Source organism: Phragmites australis, chromosome 2, assembly GCF_958298935.1.
Source record: "Phragmites australis chromosome 2, lpPhrAust1.1, whole genome shotgun sequence".
Taxonomy (NCBI): Eukaryota; Viridiplantae; Streptophyta; class Magnoliopsida; order Poales; family Poaceae; genus Phragmites; species Phragmites australis.
Window position 1 is genome coordinate 37,593,022 of NC_084922.1, and position 22,679 is coordinate 37,615,700.

Here is a 22,679-nt window from a genome sequence, read left to right on the forward strand (position 1 = left end):
AGAGGAGACGTGGTCTGATTTGACTTGTTTGTGCAGAGCTCGTCTTTTCACTCATCATACAAATCCGGGTCTCGATATACTGCTGTTTTTCACTTCTTTTTCAAACCACTTGACACTTCACTGGTCTTGATAGCGTAGCGCCGCATGCAGAAGAACACCGAGGGATAGCGCCGCATGTAGAAAGGAGTACGAGAGCACGCCCCAATCAAACCCGTGAGCAGGTCGATCGCTAACAGGCGGTTTCGCAGCACAACCGTCTGCACCGCGCGGCGCGCGCACACGAGGCACGCCTGGCCGGTGCCGTCGGCATGGGACTGCGGCGGGCATTCAATAGCGCAAGGCAGGCAGGGCGGGGGGAAGTTGAGTGGCCGTGGCCATATTGCGGTTTCCATGGCTCCGGTCGTTGTTGTAGGTGTGCGTCCTCCGTGGTCGCCGTGTCTCTGTACGGCTCTCTACCACATTGAGTACTGGAGCAGGAGCACTTGTACTCGGTGGCTCAGTGATAGTGCTCCATTACTGCGGTTGCTGTGCCTCAGGCCGCAGTGATTTAGAATCGATTCGTGCCAATTAATTCTCTCAACTCCCTAGCTACTTCCTGGCTTGGTTATAAATATTGGTGTGTGCTACCTGCAGGCCATCGGGTGCATCATATCATTTCTTTCCCTTAGTCATAAGTTCATTCATCGATCATATTCATCTCGGATGAAGAGACTTCTCGTCAATCTACTATTTTTATTGGTATGTTTCTTGTTACCATACAACTCTTTTTTTACCTTCTCCTACCTATCATTTCTTTAGACTTTGCATGTATAGATGAATGTATGGGAGAATATTGTTTCATATATATTTTTTAAAAATATTTTATTTCAGTAGTAGAACATATATAAATGGATCTGTCTGTTATTGTACTCCATATGAGTTTGAAAAATATTCAAAAAATATTCACTTACAATAATTATACCTCTGATTAAATCATGCAAATAAGTACTATGCTCATAGTATGTGCTATTACTATTGTTATATGATTTTATCGATACACTTTTAATATATATTTATATTTTTTTATCTTAATAACAAGATGAGGCACACGATCTCTGATGCATCGAAACTCTTGTGATTGTTGCATGCAGATTGCGTCAGTAGGAAGCCATGCAGCTCGTGCTCCGGAGCAATACTGGAAGTCTGCTCTTCCCAACACACCCATGCCAAGCTCCCTCTCCCAACTTCTCAATACTCCAGGTATAACAAACATATTCCGACCTTCGGTACACATACATATATATCGGGCTGGCCGGACTATAGGAATATTGTGCAAACATACGTGATACTTCTTCCCTGCTTGTGCACAGCCGGCGGCACGACCGTGAACGTCGGCTCGGGCGGCGTCCATGTCGACGCGGGGCATGGCAAGCCTGGGGGCACGACGGTTGACGTAGGAAAGGGTGGTGTCGGCGTCAACGTTAACCCTGGCAGCGGCAAGCCTGGTGGCACCACTGTCGGCGTCGGGAAGGGCGGAGTTGGCGTGAACGTCAAGCCTGGCTACGGCAAGCCCGGTGGCACCACGGTCGGTGTCGGGAAGGGCGGCGTCGGCGTTAACGTCAATCCTGGCTACGGTAAGCCTGGTGGCACCACAGTCGGCGTCGGGAAGGGTGGGGTCGGCGTCAACGTCAAGCCTGGCTACGGCAAGCCGGGTGGTACCACCGTTGGCGTTGGCAAAGGCGGCGTGGGCGTCGGCGTCAATCCTGGCTACGGTAAGCCGGGAGGCACCACGGTCGGCGTTGGGAAGGGCGGGGTTGGCGTCCATGTGAACCCGGGCAAGAAGCCCGTCACCGTCCCCGTCGGTCCTTTCCAATACTCGTATGCCGCAACGGAGACGCAGCTGCACGACGACCCCAACGTGGCGCTCTTCTTCCAGGAGGAGGACCTCCACCCCGGCAAGAAGATGACCCTCCAGTTCACCAACACCACGGCCGGTGCCAAGTTCCTCCCGCGCATTGAGGCCGAGGTCATCCCGTTCTCCTCCAAGAAGGTCCCCGAGATCCTCAGCCGCTTCTCGGTGAATCCAGACTCCGTCGAGGCGGCCGAGATGACGCAGACGCTGCACGACTGCGAGGCGCCCGCGGCCAAGGGCGAGAGGAAGGCCTGCGCCACGTCGCTCGAGTCCATGGTCGACTTCGCCACGTCCAGCCTCGGGACCAGCCACGTCAGGGCCGTCTCGACCATCGTCGCGAGGGAGGGCTCGCCGAGGCAAGAGTACACCATGACTGGCGTGAAGCGCGCGGCGGGCATTGACGACCTGCTTGTCGCCTGCCACGCGGAGCCGTACGCGTACGCCGTGTTCGCGTGCCACCTGACGAGGGCGACGAGGGCGTACTCGGTGTCGATGTTCGGCAGGGACGGCACGGCCGTGGAGGCAGTCGCGGTGTGCCACGCCGACACGTCCGGGTGGAACCCGATGCACCTCGCGTTCCAGGTGCTCAAGGTGAAGCCCGGCACGGTGCCGATCTGCCACTTCCTGCCGCAGGACCACGTCGTCTGGACCCACAGCGGCTGAGGCTGGCTGGCTGGCCGCCGTTTGCTCGCGCCGCTATGCACGTTTTCGCTGCTTGATGATCTCATTGATGTCCTAGTAGCCTCTATGCAGATACAGTCATGTGGTATCATACGTCTTTCCTTATGTTTTTAGTACTTGTTACTTGTATTTTGATACTGTTGCCTGCCAGTATCCATCGCCTGTTAGGTCCTACCGAGTGGGTTGTTTGTTGTATAGTGCTACTGAATAAACAGACGTCTATTATCATTACAGACCTCAGCCAGTCAGCCTAAAAATACTTGTATTGATCTCCAATGCTTCGTCTAGCAGACAAACTTAACAGAACCAGGTGGAGGAAATGGGGCTTTAAATAAGCTGTCCAAGAGCCGGCTAACACATACGCTGAAATATATCTCAATTTAACCAAGGAACGCAGCCATGGGAACTCAGACCCCCAAGAGGCCACCCATGGCTACACGAGGCATGAGCTACTCTCAGCCATTCCCGGCACACAATAACAAGACTAGCAACACGAAAAACAAAACGTAGTACAAACGTAAAATACAAACTAGATTGTTCAGTGTAGAACATGCATGTCCGTAGCAAGGCATCGATAGCAGCTTGAGATAATGGAGTCCTACAATCAGTAATGAACAAGCATGAAGCAGACGGTTAAAACGTGACCTGGATCGCATCCTGGTGAAGTAATTGTTGAATTAAATCAATGAATAATCATATATGGTACTAAGAGTTCCAGACTGGCCATTAAATACATAAAACAGTTTGAACATCATCAAAAGTTCGCTAACCGAATAGAAACAATGCTGGACAAGCTGAACCCGCACAACAATCAAAAGCTTATGTAGCTATACTGCTCTCACCTAATTTCAAATGAAATGACCTTCCTGATAGAGCACTATAAGAGGGAAATTGTTAGACCATCCTCTGACCTTTTCTGTTCTGTAGTATACTGGTTGCTTGTCTGTATGTATGTGTACATGTTTATGTTTCTACACTTTCAAAGCCACTGATCCACACTGAAATTCTCCCTAGTTTCATACCTGCAAACATTTGTGGAATTCTTCTAGTACATACTTTCGTGCCCCAGTTGATAAGAAACCATCACGACCATGACCAAGTCTCAATGTTAAATCTACCAGTCCTTTCCAGTGTCCTGAGCCATTTTGAGGCATCCTCTTTTCTAGGGACAACTCCAGCAGAGCCCTCAAAACCGAGTCATATCCTTGTGCTCGTAGTTTTTGCCGATCCATCCGCCCGCATCCCGCTCCAGCGGAGCCGATTTCAAGCGCTAAAGTAATGCGGGAGCTCAGGACTGTAGCGCTCGATGGAAAATTTGCGGGAGCTCAAGACGGGCCACATTACTGTAGCAAGAGAATGACTGCGGGCCCGAAGGAAGGAGGAGAGGAATGAAAGTGGGAAATAGGGTAGCTGCTGAAGATGAAAAAATAAGAAATATTGTGATAGTGTTAGGGGATGATATAATAGTGTTATAGAGGATGAATTTTTAGAGTATCTGTTGAAGATGGTCTAAAATCACCTTCTTTACAGACAACTTCTTCTAGTGTAGTTGTAACATCATCAGGCATTTTTGTAGAAGAGCTGACAATGTATATCACAGCACCGGAGCATAACATGTTCCAGACTCTCCCCCAAGAGCTTGCCCTGGGACCTCCCTCCACCCCGAGCACTTGCCGTTGGTGGCTGTGCGACGTCCACAACCCGGGAGCGCGCACCAGACTTCCTCGACTCCAGATTTGCCCACACTGCCGGAGTTCGTAGGAGGCCACCAAATCGGCGTCGTCTCGCAGCCTGTCAATGTGCGCTAGATCCGTGCTGCCCCAGATCTCATCGACGCCATCGGGAGCCCGGGTGCTGCCGCCAAATGGGAGGCGCCGGGATTTTGGTCAGCACCGGATCCCCATCTCCTCTACAGGGTCTCCACCACTGTGCCTGATGGGTTGAACGGCGGGGGTCCCAGTCGCGGCCCTAGCGTAGGGGGCAACCTTGGGCCCGCCTCACTGCTGGAGCCACCGTCTCCTGTTGCTGCCCTCTCACCTCTCTGCGCCCCTTGTCGATCTGTCACCGTCGTCGCCATCCTCCCTTCCCCGCCTCTCCCAGCTCGTCTGGCCATGCTCAGTAACTCTACTGGCTCGCAGGGTGGGACCCTCGTAGATCCGGTGGGTCGGCGTCGGCCCGACGGTGAATCCACGCCTTCCCTGTCACCCCGTCAGGTGCTATCCCACAACGTCGTCTACCCGATCAAGCTCGTGCCCTCGAACACCTCCGCACCGTCGACTCAGTCTCCTGACGGAATGTGAGGCAAGGCCATGGCGCCTTCTTTGCCACCTTACACTGCCACCATGGGAGCTGAGAAAGGCTCCGTGGCTCCCTACATCGAGCCTTCACGCCATGTCGAGCAATCCTCTTCGCTGCCGAAAAGGTCACAGTCGGAGCATAGCCAGGCCTTCAAGAGGTGGGCTCGAGGTCGCTGCTACCACTGCCTCTTGCGTGACCACCAAGTTAGCACATGTCGAGACTCTTTCCGCTGCATTCGCTGGCATCGCTTTGGGCATCAGGAGCGACAGTGCCACTTCTGGTCCCCCTCTCCTACCTTGCAAGACCTTCCCTCTCCCGCCCAACCATGTCGTCCTCAGCAAGCTTGAACTTGGGCTGATGTTGTGGCCACTTCTATGCCAAGTGGACGTTGCTCTCCGTCGTCATCTTCGCCTAGCCCCATCTTTCTTAACTGCCACAACACGGAGGGAGTCACGTGCGTATGCCGCTGTCGTGCCTCTCTTGTGACGCCCCACCCGGACCTCAAGTTCTTACTTGAGTCGATGGTGGAATCGCTGTGATCGGAGCTCTGTCAGCTGCTCTTGAACCAATTCCAGGAAGTGATGCAGCCTCTTCGAGATGAGGTTTTTTCCATTAAGTTGTGGCTGGTGCGTGTGGCCAACCATCTCAAGCATGTGGAGCCATCTAGCGTGGGTCCTGACATTGTTGGCCTCTTCGGTCCCTGCTCACCAGTTCACCGCTCCCTGATCCTGTCTCTCTTCGACTCACTCGCGGCAGCATGCACGCCTCCGATGGTTCCTATGCTCCGAGAGTCTACAAGGACCACCGTCGCGCAGAAGCAAGCGGAGGAACCTGATGCATCCTCTGTCAACACTGCGGTTAGCGCCACAACTTCTGGGGGGCTACCGTTGTGCATGTCCAAGTCCACGATTGTGGACATCCCAGATGATCGTGATGTCCCCCTCATCATCAGGGCGGAGGTGGTGCCCACTTTGGCCTCCGATGCTCACGTGCACCAGGAGACACCCATGGAGCAGATGGTGCTCCAAGTCATCTCCCCTGTCGAAGGGCTCTGCTTTGCGGATGGTGCTTCCCAGCCGATCACTGAGGACTGTGAGCAACTGCCTGAAGTTTACCCTCCGTACCTTCCGGAGCTTCTAGACTGCTATTTGGATCCCTTCGTAATACCTAACCACCCACCCTATGTGAAGGCTGAAGATCCGCAGTACTCTACACTGGACTCCTCCATCGAGGACTCTTCTTTTGAGGAACCCCCTTGCACTACACTACAGCCTCAAATGCTCATCGTGCCTGAGTGTTCTCCCTCCGCCAGGGTTGAGGACCCCCCCTTGCACTCCGCTACAACCTCCTCCTTTGGCGGTGCCAGCAAGGCAAAAGCGAAGGTCCTATGATCGATCGTTGGTTCGCCGAAGCGCCCGCCTTGCCGAGCGCAACGTTTTAAGAGGCCTAGGTATCGTGAGAGCCAATGGGAAGCTTGATGACGACGTCTTACAGGGCTTCACCGAATCCCTTATGAAGCTGGTTCCTTCAGACCTTCATGATGCTCTTCTGCGCCTGAAGGGTCATGCCTTCTGGGATCTTGTGACAGGGAGGCTGCTACCTTTTCGTTAGGTTCTTCTCCTTGCAGATGTGTCTTGTTCAAGGGGTTATCGCTTTCGGGTGTCAGTTGTTTGTTGTTGCTCCTCTGCTATTGCAGTTGTTGTTGTTGTTGTTATGTTGTTGTGTTGTTGTCCGTTGTTGTGTTGCTGTTGTTGTGGTCTTTGTTGATGTCCTACCTAATCTAGGTACAATTTCTTCTTATTTAATATAATAGACAGCCCTCGGAAAAGCAACAAATAAACCACCACCCTTTTCCAAGGACAACACCCCCTCATCCTGGGTATGAGTTAACCAGAAATCCTTGTATAGAAAATCATTATCTTGATTTCTACAGCCAAAGAACAGAACTGGGGCTGTTGGTTCTGCTGCTGTCTGTGCAGCCCTTTCCTCCACAAATGCACGGAATGGTGCGCATCGTGTTCCTGGTCCAATCAGCACAAGAGGAACCAATGGATGTGGAGGAGGCAGGGTTCCGTGGTGCATCCAACACGGGATAAGATTGTCTGCACACAAGAATAATGTGAGAGAGGGCTGATGGCTGTATTTTAATGGCTAGAGAGGCTGCATGAGCTAACTGAAATTAAGATTAATTTTGATTTTGGTGAGTGAAGAACAGAAGAGAAAGAAACACATAGCAGGATAGTAACTGCAACTAATGGAAGCAGAACATACCTTCATTTGGATTGAGCCCGGCCAGCCATGTAGAGCAGAGTCCCTGACGTGTTCTCTTGAACGGAGTAAGCCATGATACAATGCTAACAGTCAAGTGTATTTGATTTGGATGTGCCAATGGGGATGATGAGATGAAATAGGCTCTTTTTTCAGTGGAGGTGTTAGTTGCACCAACCATTCAAAAGGCATTGGCACGGAGGGAAAATCCTCCAACACCTAAAAGCACCACAAAACCACATGTCACTGCTGAACCATGACAAGTAACCGAAGGACAAAGAAAGGCATATTATTGTCGAAAATTCCGTATGCTAAGGCATGTATTGGACGAATGTTGTTAAGAAAAAACTTCTGTGACTTGCTCACTTCTTGAATTGTCCTACTCTCCTTCTGATTGTACTTGTAAAGGTCATCTCTTCCTTCAGGAGAAGCAAAATATTGAAGCTTCTCCTTTTCATGTTCAGCTGTGGCAAAAAAGCTCATGACCTGCAAAAGAACATCGGAGTTACATGAGCATTGGCAACTTGGCATAGCACATTAGTTAGACATCAGATCAGAGGCATAGATACAAAAATGTTATATATCAAACAAACAGAAATTAGGTTCATAAGATAAAGCATTCAGAATATTAGTTCTTGCCTCAAAGAAATACCGCCGAGGGGAAGCTGATGCAACATCCATTGTCAAAGCAACAAAGGTCTTTAACTTGATACGATCCATCAGGCTAATCACAACTGAACCCTTGGAAACTTTATCCCCACCTTTTGCTCGAATCTGGGGAAACAAAAGAACATGTGTCCTCTTTAGTTAACTAGATAACTGCAACAGGTGAGAAGATAAAAAGGGCACAACTTCCTCTAGCTGTCTGCCTTCTAACAGATAAACTTAAGAACCATCATTTCAGGAAAGAAAGGTTTAATTCCGAACCATCTGTAAATTGTTTGTAAAACAAAAATCCTCTTATGGCAGCTGTATTTGCTTTTCCAGTAGCACAAAGTTCCTAACGGGGACAGTAGAATTATCTTATATTTACTAATTAGAGGGTTTTTTTTCCTCCACGTTAATCTAAAAAAATCCTAGAAATTTTCATAAAAAAGCAAAACATCCGACCGTCGAATTAATTGATTAACTAAATGTAACCATAAATCAACAACTAAACGAAACAAGATAAAAGATTAAAAACAAATCGTAGAGTCCAGCCCTAAAACTACTTCTTACCTTGCCTTTCCTTCCTTTTTTGTTGTGGATAACAATTGTCCAACAAGATTACGTTAGCAAATTTCAACTTAGTTACATTAGCAATCAACACATTTTTCCAAATCAATTATAATCAAATATTACAAAATTAAAACAATAGAACGCAATCTTATATTTACTAATTAGAGGCTCATTTTGGTGCCTCCATGTTAATCCTAAGAAAATCCTAGAAATTTTCATAAAAAAGCAAAACATCCAACCGTCGAATTAATTGATTGACTAAACGTAACCATAGATCAACAACTAAACGAAACAAGATAGAAGATTAAAAAATAAATTATAGAGTCCAGCCCCAAGACTACTTCTTGCCTTGCCTTTCCTTCTTTTTTTGTTGTAGATAATAATTGTCCAACAAGGTTACGTTAGCAAACTCCAACTTAGTTACATTAGCAATCAACACACTTTTTTAAATTAATTATAATCAAATATTACAAAATTAAAATAATAGAACGCAAACATATTACGGATTACCACACAAAAATAATATCAAAGAATTTATAATATATTTCAAAAAAATAATATGAGATACGGTGACGACATTAAAAATAATAATAATTTCAAAAAATCAAGAAACAAATAAAAATCAATTTGCATAACACATAAAATGAAAATTATAAATTAGATCTATTCACAAATAATAAACATGATTTCAATATTATGAACAAAAATTATATTTATATTTTACATTCTAATATTTAAATATAAATAGTTGATGTATCTTAGCATACAACTATTATTAACACAAATATCTACAATTTGGAATACTAAAGGAAGTTTGCGACAGCAGGAGAGAAAAACACAAAACTGCAAGTAGATAACTCCACATGATAGAACAAAACAGATTCACATACCGTTATGTAACAATCTGGATCCAAGTTACAGCGTTCAATGAAAGCATCAACAGCTGATGGATTTTGACTTCGTAGAATATCTAGAGCATCGCCAATTTTATAACCGATGGCCTAACACAGGAGGAACACAATTATCTTTCATTTAATTAAGTATTACACTTCATACGAAAATTGTGAGCAAACTACAGAGTGTGGTACAAATAATATACAGAAGTAGGACCTTCCAATTCAAAGCGGCGAACATCTCTGTCAGAACCCTCCTTAGTCAAGCGCTGATTTGTCACTAAGAAACGTTATAAATATCATTAGCAACAGCAACAATAAACACAAAAGTGCTGAATCGTAACAATCTATCTGAGAAACCAAGTTGAAATATTAAAATGTACTTTAGTTTTATAATAAGTGATTAATATTGGTATTTATTTAGTTTGATGATCTTCGATTTTGTATGAGCTTTGATGTAATTTGAATTGATTTGGGATTTCATTTTAGCAATATGATTATGGACTAACTGGAATTGGAGTTAGAGATATGCGTTTCTTTGTCTCATGGTGTGTATGTGATGGATGCAATTTAGCGGTTGACGGTGAGATGATCGAGGCCAAGCGGAGTGCTTGTTGTCGCACAATCAAGGAGACCGGACGGAGTTAAGAGTGATTCTAGCTGAACACATGGAGGTCAAGCAATGCATGGAAGACGGATGAAGAAGGCGTGTTGACAAAGTCAAACAAAGGGAATGCCGGTGCAAGTGATAAGGCGGCCCGAAGGATTAGGAGCAGGAGAGACTTGCCGGCAGTCAGGATTGCATGACGGAGTACACGCATCGATATTGAAGTGCTTGCTTAAGATGTAAGCAAAGCGACGAGTCACGCTTTGAGAAGCGTGCATATGGTTTTGCGGTTTGGCCTTAAAACCGTAGGAGGACTGGAGGAGTACATGACACCATTGAGAAGATTGCGTCGAGATGAAGCTAAGTCGTAAAGGCGCTGCGACCGTCCGATGAATGGAGAAAAAAATGGACCAAAATACCCTCGATGGTAGATAGGAGTGTACTACAAGAGAGAAATATTTTAGGAAGAACTAGAAACTTAGGGGTCAAGGTTTCTAGGCCTATAAATATAGAGGAAGGGTTAGAAAGAGTTTGAACCAGCCACTTAAGCCCCCTTTGTACCATCCATTTTAGAGCTTAGAGCTAGGATTTTAGGGCAGAGAAGGATGAGTGCTTAGCCTAGGTAATAGATGAGAGTTTTAAAAGATAAATCTTTATAATTCGCCTAAAATATGACTGACCACTTTGAGTAATGAAATTTATGTGTTTGCATATGCTTGAATTTTCCTCCTTATAGTTTCCCTCTATTGGTTCTCTTGCAAGTTTGCAAGTTTTCGGTTTCCGGTTTTGATTTTCGTTTTGGTTTTTTGGCTGAAATTTTAGCACCTTGTGAGGTCATTCTTCTTGTTGCTAGAGGCATAAAATTAGCATACACACGCTTATGTGATGGTGTCTTAAATTCTCTTGTCTTTAGACAATTAGCTTGGAGAGTTTCGTTGCTCGGTGTTCATCTTTTCTTATTTCTTTGCAAGTTATGATCTTTCGAGTGCTAAGACATATGGATTTATCTTAAATTAAACATATGGTTCATATACCATCCGTGGAGTCATGTTGTCGTGTTGCCTAGAGTGACCGGCAGTCGAGTTCCTGAGAGACGCTACCACTGCACCTAAGGCCAGAAAGAGGGTCACTTGGTTGGGTTTTGCTTTCAGCGTAGGAGGGATGAACGGCGTGAGTGGGAGTGGAGTACCTGGGACATATATCGCCCCTCTATTGGTGTACATGAGCCTTTTCCTCGCTCCTACCCACGAGTTTCTAGCGCTTTTCAGTCTTTCTGTAGAGGTGGTGCCCGATGTGGATTTTACCATGACTCATATGATTTTGATCCACATGTAAGAGGCTTTGAGTTCTAACGCTTTAGCGGACCACATTTTTCTCTTTGTGGTTCTCGCCCCTAGTGTACTAGTGTTGATTTGCATACACCTGCTTTTATTGCTTCAGGCGGATGACCCAGTACTGGAATCCCAAGAAGTTTATGACTAATCCCAGTACTGAGCCATTCACGTACCACTCTTCCCGCATGTAGGTGGCAGGCAAAGGCCTAGAGAACAAGTGGCTCATTGACTTCGGTTGTTCGCGCCATATGACCAGAAATATATCATGGTTCTCTAGCCTCACCCCGATGAAGCAGCACGAGTATATCACTTTCAGGGATGATCAGAAAGGAAGGGTGAAAGCCAAAAGTATGGTATGGGTGAATGAGAGTTTTTACTCTCAAGAATGTGGTTTTGGTGGAGCATCTGGGATACAATTTGCTTTCTGTATCTTAGTTGTTGGATACGGACTTAGAAGTGTGTTTCAAACACAATACTTCTCAAGTTCTTGATTCTTCAGACGCTTTGATTTGTTGGATTTTCATGGTTGGGAGAGTTTTTGGAGCTAATTTTTTTCTAGTCCTTTGGTTTTTCTCGTTGTTTGATTGCTCAACCTTCTTTTTAGCTTTGGATGTGGCATAGGAGACTAAGCTTAGGTCTTTCTTGCTAGGGCATGGGAATGTGATGGGATCGGCTGATTAAACTTTATTTACTCTCAAGCATGGAAATGATTTCTTACTTGTTCAGATTTACGTGGATGATATCATTTTTTGTGGCTCTTTTCATACACATGTGTCCAAGTTTGCTGAAACTATGAGTAGGGAGTTCGAGATGTCGATGATGGGCGAGCTCAACTTTTTCCTTGGGTTGCAAATCAAGTAATACAAGCAAGGTATATTCATCTACCAAATGAAGTACACCAATGATTTGATGAAGAAATTCGACATGAGCTATGCAAAGCCATTGACGACACTGATGGCTACATCGACCGTGCTTGATCCGGATGAAGATGGCGAGGAGGTGGACCAGTGGGAGTACAGGTGCATGATCGGCTCCCTCCTGTACCTGACGACGACAAGACCTGACATCCACTTCACCGTCTGCTTGTGTGCTCGTTCCAGGCTTCACCGAGGACGTCTCACCGCCAAGCGGTGAAACATATTCTGAGGCATCTCAAGCACACTCTCGAGTATGACCTTTGATTTTTTGCATCCTCTTCGCTTTCTCTTCATGGCTTTTCAGATACGGATCTTGCTGGTTGTAGAATTGTCAGGAACAGTACCTCTGGTACTTGTCATTTCTTGGGTACTTCTCTTGTGCGTTGGTCTTCTCGCAAGCAGCCTAGCACTACGCAGTCTACTGCTGAAGCTGAATATGTAGCTGCTGCTAGCTGTTGCTCACAGATTTTGTTGATGGTTGCTACCTTGAGGGATTTTGGATTAGATTTCTGAAGTGTGCCACTTTTATGTGATAACACTAGTGCCATAATCTTAGCCAATAACACAGTTCAATACTCAAGAACCAAACACATAGATGTAAGATTCCACTTCTTGAGAGACCACAATGAGAAGGGAGACATTGAGTTGAGCTACATAGATACCCAACACTAGCTAGCCGATATATTTATCATGGCTCTACATGCAACAAGGTTTGACTTTCTGAGGGAAGAGCTTGGTGTGTGCCATCCCTATAGCATTGTGTGAGAGGGAGTTGCCTTTGTATATATTCTATCTTACTTTTGTTGCATTTGCATTGCATAGCATTTTTATAAGATAATCATGTTAGCAAGCTTCACTTATGTGTTCTTTGCACTTTCTTGTACTAGTTGTGAATTTTTGCTAAGTGTAGTGGATGTATAACAATATGTGCAAGCTTAGACTCTTATTGAAACATTGTATAAAATCTATTGAGCAAACTTGTCTTTTTTAAGAATGAACTTGAAATATGAACATAATCTCTTGTGACTCTTGAGTGTTTGCTTTAGCTTGATCAATGCTTAAATTAGGGCTAGTTTTGTGAAAAGCTTGTGCTAGGCCATTTTGTTCAGTTCAGCGGATTATGGGTCTTTGACCTTTGTCTATGTAAATGTTTAGCCTATGATTAGTCCTTGGAAGAGCATGTACTCTTTTGTGTCGTAAAAACACAACTTATTTTGACTTTGTGAAAAATTGTATATCTTGAATCCTATATTGAGTTAATAAAATGAATGATCAAGTTTTGACCTAAAATTGAATCCAATACGGTGGCTTAAGGCTTCATCTGGTTTGACAAAGAAGTGAACCCATGGTTGCTTAAAACTCACTTAAGGACAGTTAAATGATCAAATGAGAAAATTAACTCGTGCTTTTTAATGTGATAAGAATGTTATTTTTCATGTTGTCAAACTAAGGCTTGGATTGATTGTGGGTGTTTACATAGCCCGTCGGGTTAAACTTGGTTGACTAGTTTGAAATTGGCATACACTAGTTTATCTAACTAGTTTGAAATTGACATAGCACTAGTTTATCTAATCTTTGCACTGATCATGAAATTATGGATGCTTTTATGGTGACATCTTTTGGATAATTGAATAACATGGTCAAAACTTGCTTCACTCCCAGTGCTTATGACTTGAACTCACTTCGAGACTTTATGCATCTTTGAGTTATATTGTTTACTCCTCCTAGTGCTTTGATATCTCTAGTCCTTGTGAGTGCTTTGTGATCTATATATGAAGCTTTGTAGGCTTGCATTTTATTTGCACATCTTTTGCATAGTCTTGTATCTTTGATGTTTGTATTGCTAAAGGGAGAGAAAATATGCCCAAGATATTATGCATAAATATTCAACAAAGGGGGAGAAAATTGTATTTATCTAGAAATGAAAGAAAAAATGGAATATGTGCAATCATCAAGGAGGAGCATGTGTTCTTAGGTTTTTGAGTTTTTTCTTACTCTTTTAGGTTTTTGCCTCGTCTTTGCCTTTCTTAGGGCTTTTACAACCTTTCTTATGCCAAGTGACATATTTTGCTCTTTCTCGAGTTTTTGTCACTTGGATGAGCTTATCTAATTTCTTCAAATCAAAATCTTTGTGCTTTGAGGGTTGTCAATGTATTTATCAAGGGGGAGATTGAGAAACCAAGTTGAAATGCGTATTGGTTTAATTGTGATGAGTGATTGACATTGGTATTTATTTGGCTTGATGATCTTCGATGTTGCATGAGCTTTGATGTGATTTGAATTGATTTGGGATTTCATTTGAGCATATGTATTATAGACTAACTGTAATTGGAGTTTGAGATATGCATTTGCTTGTCTCATGGTGTGCAAGTGATGGATGTAATTTGGCGATCGACGGTGGGATGATCGGAGCCAAGCAGAGTGCTTATTGCCGGACGATCAATGAGGTCGGGCGGAGTCAAGGGTGATTCTAGCTGAACACATGGAGGTCAAGCAAAACATGAAAGACGAATGAAGATAATGACAAAGTCAAGCGAAGGGGATGTCGTTACAAGTGATAAGGCGATCCGAGAGATCAGGAGCAGAAGAGACTTACCGGCGGTTAGGATCGCATGACGGAGTACACGCGCCGATATCGAAGTGCTTGCTTAAGGTGTAAGTAAGGTGGCGAGTCATGCTTTGAGAAGCGTGCAGGCTATTCTGCGGTTTGGTCTCAAAACCGTAGGAGGACTGGAGGAGTACGTGGCACCATCGCAAAGCTTGTGTCGAGACGAAGCTAAGTCATAAAGGCATCACGGCCGTACGATGAATGGATAAGAAAATGAACCAAAATACCTTTGATGGTAAGTATGAATGTACTACGAGAGATAAGTATTTTTTTTAAAAAAAACTAAGAAACTATGTCTCACAATCACCAACTGATTCATACCTATTTTCTTGAAAATTCTACTTCAAGTTAAGTGAGTCTTTACCGCAGGACATAGCTAACACATTTACGTTGAAGGTATATATGAAGGTGTAATTTAGCTTAGATGTTGTCATTATTATGAGTAGTTTGTACTTTTGATCTTGATGTTGTTAAATATTTATGGTTAAGAAAAACCAATTATATAATACTATATGCATACACGTTCGAAATCCTGCCCGGTCACAGCGTGGATGCACATACATCATCGAGGAAATAAAGTACGAGTGTGCATCACTGCATCTACATCATGGAGGCGTGTGAAATGACATGATACACTACCAATGGATTTCGTACCTGCCCTAGATGTCGTGTAACACATGGCGCTTGTTCGTCGATCGGGACACGTAATCCCTGGTACGTGTATATATAATCTTATCTACGTCGTCGTCGACCGTGTCAGACAAGCTATATGCTTGCATATGAATAGTCGACATTATTTGCTCTAGCTTGTTGATGGCAATGCGATCAAGGCTATATTATATATCCACTTGCATACAGAGCGAGCGCGATTCGTCTCCGCTACCGGTTAAGTGTGAGCTAATTGTGTATGATATCATCAGGGAAGTTTGTGTGTTAAGCCTCCAGCAGTGTAGCTATCTAATGGAGTATTTAACAATTGCGTAGGGCCACGCGAATCTAGTCTGTACTCCGGCATTACATACTCCTAGCTTGATACGTAGTTAATTTTATTATAACTGAATTATATATATAATACTTATTGAGATGTACGTACTATTTTTGATACGTATATATTATTTTATAAGATATATATACTTCTGTATAAGTAAAATATTTTTCCTGTGATATATATACTACTTTTTAATATGTGTATACTCCTTCTAAACACCAGTTAGAAAGAAGTATATGTGTGTGTGATCAGACAACAAGTGAAAGGAGATCCTTTCGGGCAAGACATTCTGGTGCTTGTGTGACAGGACTAGAATGGGTGAACTAGCCTACAAGGCGTGCGTCTCGACGTGAGTCGGCTAATGGCCAGTTGTACCAGTGTGTTATAAATCTGGTGTATTGAAGAAGGAGGCAACTAACTGGAACACAAACTCCATTTTGCTTCCAAGCAATTTATCTCTACTCTCTCTCTCTCCCGTTCTCTATTCTTCCTCTCTGTTTCTACTCGAACTACATCACCAGGGTATTGCTGGATCGACAACAACACTATCAATTGGTATCTAGAGCCGTGATCCTGGAGCAGCACAAGCACTACACCCATCTCCAATGCAAGCTAGGAGCTACGGATTCCAGTACCAAGGCAATCATTCAAGTGGGAGCAGCGCTTTCGCGAGCAGGATCAAAAGAAGGACAAGCGTGTAGTGGTGTTGGAGGTGGCGGCGGAGGCAAACGAAACATGGAAGCTCCCAAATCGAGACCGCCATCGACGAAATCAAATTGGAGGTCAGCGAACTCAACAAGCACTAGGAACAGATCATCCTCCACCAATCAACAGGCACGCTGGGCCTGTTGATGAACCCCAGATTAGCGTCCGCGCGCCCACCTGTCGGAGCTCACCCCGATGGCCCAGTGGGGCACTGCATCGAATAGCTTCACCAAGAGAACGGGTTTGGGTCGGTCACCACCCCAAATCATCTCACGATCAAAGGTACCTCAAACTTCATCATGACAGCCTCCATGCCTTTGAACTCTGAATCTTCTAGCCGATTCCCAGGTAGCACGGAGAGCTATAAGAGGACGCATTTTTTTTGGGGGGGGGGGGGACTACTTAAGATGAACTTCTCAGAATTTGATGGTGAAAACCCGATGATGTGGCAGTCACGTTGCGAGAATTACTTTGAAATGTATTCGGTCGAGCAATCTCTTTGGATTATGGTGGCAACAATGCATTTTACAGGCCCAGCTACAAGGTGGTTGCAATCTACAGAATGACACCTAGTTCATTTTAGCTGGGGGGATTTGTGTCAAATGATTAGGGAAAGGTTTGGAAGAGATCATCATGAGTCCCTCATTAGACAGTTGTTCCACATCAAACAATCGGGTATGGTTACTGAGTATGTTGAGAAATTCTGTCAACTGGTAGATCAACTAGATACTTACTAAGCAATATCCGATCCTTTATACTATACAATGCGCTTCCTAGATGGTTTACGTGATGATATTAATTCAGTAGTTGTTGTACAAAGGCCTTAGAATATGGATATTGCTTGTGCCTTGGCCCTTTTGCAGGAGGAGATGATTGATGCAAGTCGGCGCAAGGAGTTCAAACGAGATGATGAGTCGTTCCTTGCAAAGAAAGTGTCGAGGGGTCCCTATCCACTACCACCACCTCTGAAATAGACAAGACTGACAATGCAATGCTTAGCTAAGATTGACATGGGTTGGATTCTACCAAATCACCCTCAACAGAAGAAAAGTTGGCAGTCTATGTGCCTATTGACGGGCTTGAGGCCTTTGTCATAGGTGTGTTGAGAAATGGAGTAAGGATCATTGATGTGCAACTATTGTTTCATTGCACATGATGAGGGTAGCTGCCAAGACAATGATCAAATTGAGGGTGTGTTGATGGCCATATCCATAGAAGCAATAAGTGGAATATGCTCATCCAAAACTCTGAATATGGCATATTAGATTCAGAACACTGAACTCCTTGTGCTAATTGACTCACAGAGTTCACACTCCTACCTCTGTAGCAGCATAGGCCATAAATCGCAAGGAGTTTCTCAAATGTCCACACCTATTAGAATTCAAGTAGCTAATGGTCAAGTTCTAGTCAGTGATTAGGAATTAGTGCAAACTCAGTGGGTTCCTTGATGGTCATGAGTTTTAGTCTACTCTTAAGATCTTGCCACTATAATCTTATGACCTAGTGATGGGTATGGATTGGTTAGAGCAATACAACCCTATGAAGATCAATTGGACTCTTAAATGGATGAGGATACCTTACAAGGGTAGCAATATAACACTACAAGGCATCTTGACTGCCATTCCTGAGTGTACAATGGTACAAGCTTTTAGTATATAGGAGTTGTTGGCCAGTGAACAGGTGATTGTAAGAAGCTTGCCGGTAGAAATTCAGGGATTGTTGACACATATACTCTGAGGTTTTGCTTTCACCTCAAGGTCTTCCACCATCTAGACAATGTGATCACATAATTCCTCTAATTCTTGGTGCTCGACCTATCAATGTAAGACCCTACATGTATGCTCTTGTCCTAAAAACCAAAATTGAGAAATAAGTAGCTGACATGCTAGACAGTGTAGTCATCCAACCGAGTACAAGTGCATTTCTTCATTTTTTTTATGCTAGTGAATAAGAAAGATGTAACATGGAGGTTTTATGTATACTATAGACATCTTAATGCACTTACCATGAAAGTTAAGTACCCAGTTCCAATTATTGATGAATTCCTAGATGAATTGTCCAATGAAAGTTGGTTTTCTAACCTTGACCTGAGAGCTTGGTATTACCAGATTATGCTAGCACATGGGGAAGAGCACAAGATGGCATTTTAAACACATCACGACCATTTTGAATTCAAAGTCATGGAATTTGGACTGTTAGGTACTCCAGCTACCTTTCAAGGAGCTATGAATGTCACATTGGCTCCTCTTTTGCGCAAATATGTGCTAGTTTTCTTTGATGACATACTTGCGTATAGACCAACTTGGGATGCTCATGTGCAACATTTGAAACAAGTGCTGATGTTATTGCAGAAGGATCAGTGGCAAATCAAACTCAGCAAATGTTCTTTTGGAAGACAAGAGATTGCTTATTAAGGCCATGTCATCAGTCATAAAGGAGTCGCTACTGATGCTACTAAAATTGAAGCAATTAAAACTTGTCCTCAACCTCTCACAGCTAAGGAATTGCATAGTTTCTTGGGCCTAGCTGGTTATTATAGGAAATTTGTGAGAAATTTTGGAGTAATCAGTCAACCCTTGTTTAGTTTGCTCAAGAAAGATAGCATATATATCTGCATTGAAGAGCATGAAACTGCATTTTATGTCAAAAAGGATGCATTGTGTTCTGCACCTGTTTTGGCTCTTCCAAATTTTGCAAAAACCTTAGGTATTGAGATAGATGCTTCAGATCATGGAGTGGAGGCAATGTTGTTATAGGATGGACATCCTTTGGCTTTTGTCAGTAAAACCTTAGGTCCTAGAACAGTGGACTCTCAACATATGAGAAAGAATATTTGGTTATTCTCATTGCTATTGATAAGTGGTGTTCCTATTTACAACATGCTAAATTTGTGATATATAAAGATCAGAGAAGCTTATCACACCTGAATGAGCAATGTTTGAACACATCTTGGAAGCAAAAGGTGTTCACCAAATTATTGGGATTGCAATACCGTATTGTATACAAAAGGGATCCAACAACAAGCTTGGAGATGCTTTGTACAGACGGCCATAACATTCAGAATCTCTATTGTCAGTTTCAAGTTTCAGTCCCTAATAGCTGGATGAAGTTGTTCAAGGCTATCTTACTGATCCTAAGGCTCAATAGCTACTGACCAAATTGCAGTAAAAGCTGACTTCTAATTGATTTCAACTTCGGTTTGGGCTTCTCCATTACAAAGGTCATATTTGGTGTGGCGAGAAGACACAAGTTCAACACAAAATCATGACTGAATTATTACACGACAGTGCCATAGGAGTCCACTTTGAGTTTCCAGTTACATATCGCTGGATCAAGCAACTCTTTTACAAGGAAGACATGAAATAGGACATTCAACTGTATGTGGAAAATTGTTAGGTGTGTCAGCAAGCAAAGCCTGATCGTGCTCGCTATCCCAACCTTCTGCAACCCCTTCTAAATCTTGATAGAGCATGGTAAATGTTGTCAATGGACTTTATTGATGGCCTACCTCGATCAGGTTCAGCTAATTGCATACTGGTGATTGTCGGCAAACTATCGCGTTATGCACACTTCTTGCCACTAATTCGTCTGTTCATGAGAGCCAAGGTAGCCAAGCTCTTATTGGATCATGTGTACAAGCTACATGGGATGTCATTGTCCATTGTGTCTAATCACGATAAAATCTTCACAAGCATCTTTTGGCACGAGTTGTTTTGGTTGTCAGGTACGTAACTTCGCATGAGTACTTCTTGTCATCCCCAAACCGATGGTCAAACAGAACGCATTAATCAGTGCTTGGAAACTTATTGGTGTTGTTTTGTGCATGTTTTCCCGGGGAAATGGAGTGTTTGGTTGTCGCTTGATGAGTTTTGGTGCAACACTAGCCACCATTCAGCTCTGGGACTATCGCCATTTGAAGTATTGTATGGACATCAACCACGCCATTTTGGCATCGATAATTTAGCGGTATGTGCTTCACCAGAATTGCAGGATTAGCTACATGAGCGGGACCTAATGACCTGGTTGGTACGTCAACACCTAATTCGAGCTCAACAGTGAATGAAGGCACATGTCAATAAGAACAGGTATGGAAGGCAATTCGAAGTGGGTGATCTGGTTTTCTTGAAGTTGTAGCCACATGTGCAATCGTTAGTGGCAACCAGAGTCAACCACAAGCTGGCCTTTAAGTTTTATGGTCCTTATCGTGTTCTAGCCAAAGTGGGTTCAATGGCTTATAAGCTCGATCTGCCAGCTACCATGGCTGTCCATCATGTCTTCCATATGTCCCAGCTCAAACAAGTCGTCGAAGCTAAGCACAAGGTGAATGTTACCTTAAGTGATGTTCACCATGGCTTGCAAGTTGCTTTATAGGTTCTAGACAAGCGCTTGATCATGCGTGGAGGTGCTTCGGTTGCCCAAGCTTTGATCCACCGGTTAGGCGTTCCAACGGAGCTCGCGTCATGGGAAGACATAGAAGCACTCAAGTAGTGTTTTCCACACGCACCTGCTTGGGGTCAAGCCGGTTCTCAAGGAGGGAGGATTGTCACAACGTGAGGACCATACAACAAGTGAAAGGAGATCCTTCGGGCAAGACGTTCCAGCACATGTGTGACGGGACCGAAATGGATGAACTAGCCTGTGTGGTGTGCATCTCGGTGTGAGTTGGCCAATGGCCAGGTATACCAGTGTGTTATAAACCGGGTGTTTTGGAGAAGGAGACAACTAAATAGAACACACTACCACAAAAACAACAATAACTGACACAACATCACAAGCGGTTACTTAAAAGCCATCACTAATAAATTACGCACAGACAGTTGACAGGAAAAAATTGTCTGTGATATTCTCAGCCATCTAGGAGAGTGAGAGCACACAGACGGTTTTACTAAAATACCGTTTGTGTGTTGACGGCTCCTGGACATAGACGATTTTCCTGAAAAATAATCTCTGTGTTGTTGAACACACATATGACTTTGTATGAAAAACCGTATGTGTCTAGTAGCCGTCTACACACAGACAACCTTTTAGTAAAACAATATGTGTGTTCTCGCTCTCCTAGACACAATATTTTTTTTTGTAAATATCCGTCCGTATCTAGATGATCACACAGACGGATTTTATAAATATCCGTCTGTAGTATATATTTGAAAATTCATAACATATTCATACGAAGTCGGATGAAGAAACTTTTTATATGAAAATTGTAGTTTTTGACAAGATCTAAAATTTTATAGTTTATAATATTTTCATTTAAAGTTATTAAATACTCAAATAATTATCCAAAATTTTGGATAACAAGGGTTAAAAGGATAAAATATTCTATTACTATTAGCAGTGATGTACATGTGAAAGTAAGCTACACGTGAGCCATAAGGTCATGAGTTCGACACCTACAAACCGTGCACGCGTGATTTGTGACTCGGATGCAAAAAAAGAAATCTACATTGAAAATATTTTTTTCTAAAAATAATATCACATATGTTTCTTATTAAAAATTGTCTGTGTATGTCTTATCATAGATGGATGGTTATTCATTTGTGATAAACTCGATATTACAGATATTTTTTTATAGACAACTATGTTAAAAATCATGGTGATAGCGTGATCTGACACAAACTCTATTTCGCCTCCAGGCAATTCATCTCATGAAGTTATTTTGTTAGTGGTCTTCGTATGGACAAGGACTAATGGACAACCATGCATGGGCACTCACCAAACACGAACTACCAGTATACAATGGATCGATGCTTCTATCCCAACGCTTTTGCATGCCTGCTCACGGACTCGCTCGGTCAGTAAAGATCGATAATGGATGTTCCTCGGACCGCGATCACTTGTTTGCTCCAAAGTAAACACAGAATAATGGACGTCAGGCCCATTTCATTCGGCTTTACTACTTCGTGAAACGTGCGCTACTCTGATTTTTACAGGGAGAGTAGTATCAGGCAAGCCTCCATGCATGCCGAATCGGCGGCGAATGAAGGTGATAACTTTGAGACTCATGCCCGGGACGGACGGGGCGGTTGAGCAGAATTTAGACACGAGAAATATAATTCAGACACGGGTAGCTGAGATCCGGTGCTCTCTCTCTCTCTCTCTCTCTCTCTCTCTCTCTCTCTCTCATATCCTTGGTTTTGCGCGTGCACGCTTGCTCAACTTCCTGCCATCTTCTAGTGCCTTCTCGCTCACTCACACTCTAACCCTCGCCCCAAAGTTGTCGTTGCTATAAAAGACCAATACATGTCTCTCGGAGGCCACGTACGTGGCACGT

General features: G+C 43.8%; 1 protein-coding gene and 1 pseudogene across 1 annotated transcript; one reads left to right on the top strand and one right to left on the bottom strand.

The window, feature by feature from the left end:
• The first annotated feature begins 556 nt into the window (after positions 1-556).
• Positions 557-2,803, top strand: LOC133908662 (BURP domain-containing protein 3-like). The gene is made up of 3 exons (XM_062350784.1): positions 557-738; positions 1,131-1,239; positions 1,350-2,803. Exons 1-3 carry the CDS (start codon positions 703-705, stop codon positions 2,552-2,554), a joined length of 1,350 nt encoding a protein of 449 aa, XP_062206768.1. The 5' UTR covers positions 557-702; the 3' UTR covers positions 2,555-2,803.
• A 3,864-nt stretch (positions 2,804-6,667) lies between these two features.
• Positions 6,668-9,490, bottom strand: LOC133906554 (NADPH-dependent diflavin oxidoreductase 1-like; annotated as a pseudogene).
• Positions 9,491-22,679: the final 13,189 nt, after the last annotated feature.

What these genes read in the sequence shown, in the direction of transcription:
- LOC133908662 (XM_062350784.1), top strand. Translation starts at nt 703, where the DNA reads ATGAAGAGACTTCTCGTCAATCTACTATTTTTATTG. An exon ending in TCAATCTACTATTTTTATTG is followed by an intron (nt 739 to 1,130) that starts GTATGTTTCTTG and finishes TGTTGCATGCAG; the next exon opens with ATTGCGTCAGTAGGAAGCCA. An exon ending in CCAACTTCTCAATACTCCAG is followed by an intron (nt 1,240 to 1,349) that starts GTATAACAAACA and finishes GCTTGTGCACAG; the next exon opens with CCGGCGGCACGACCGTGAAC.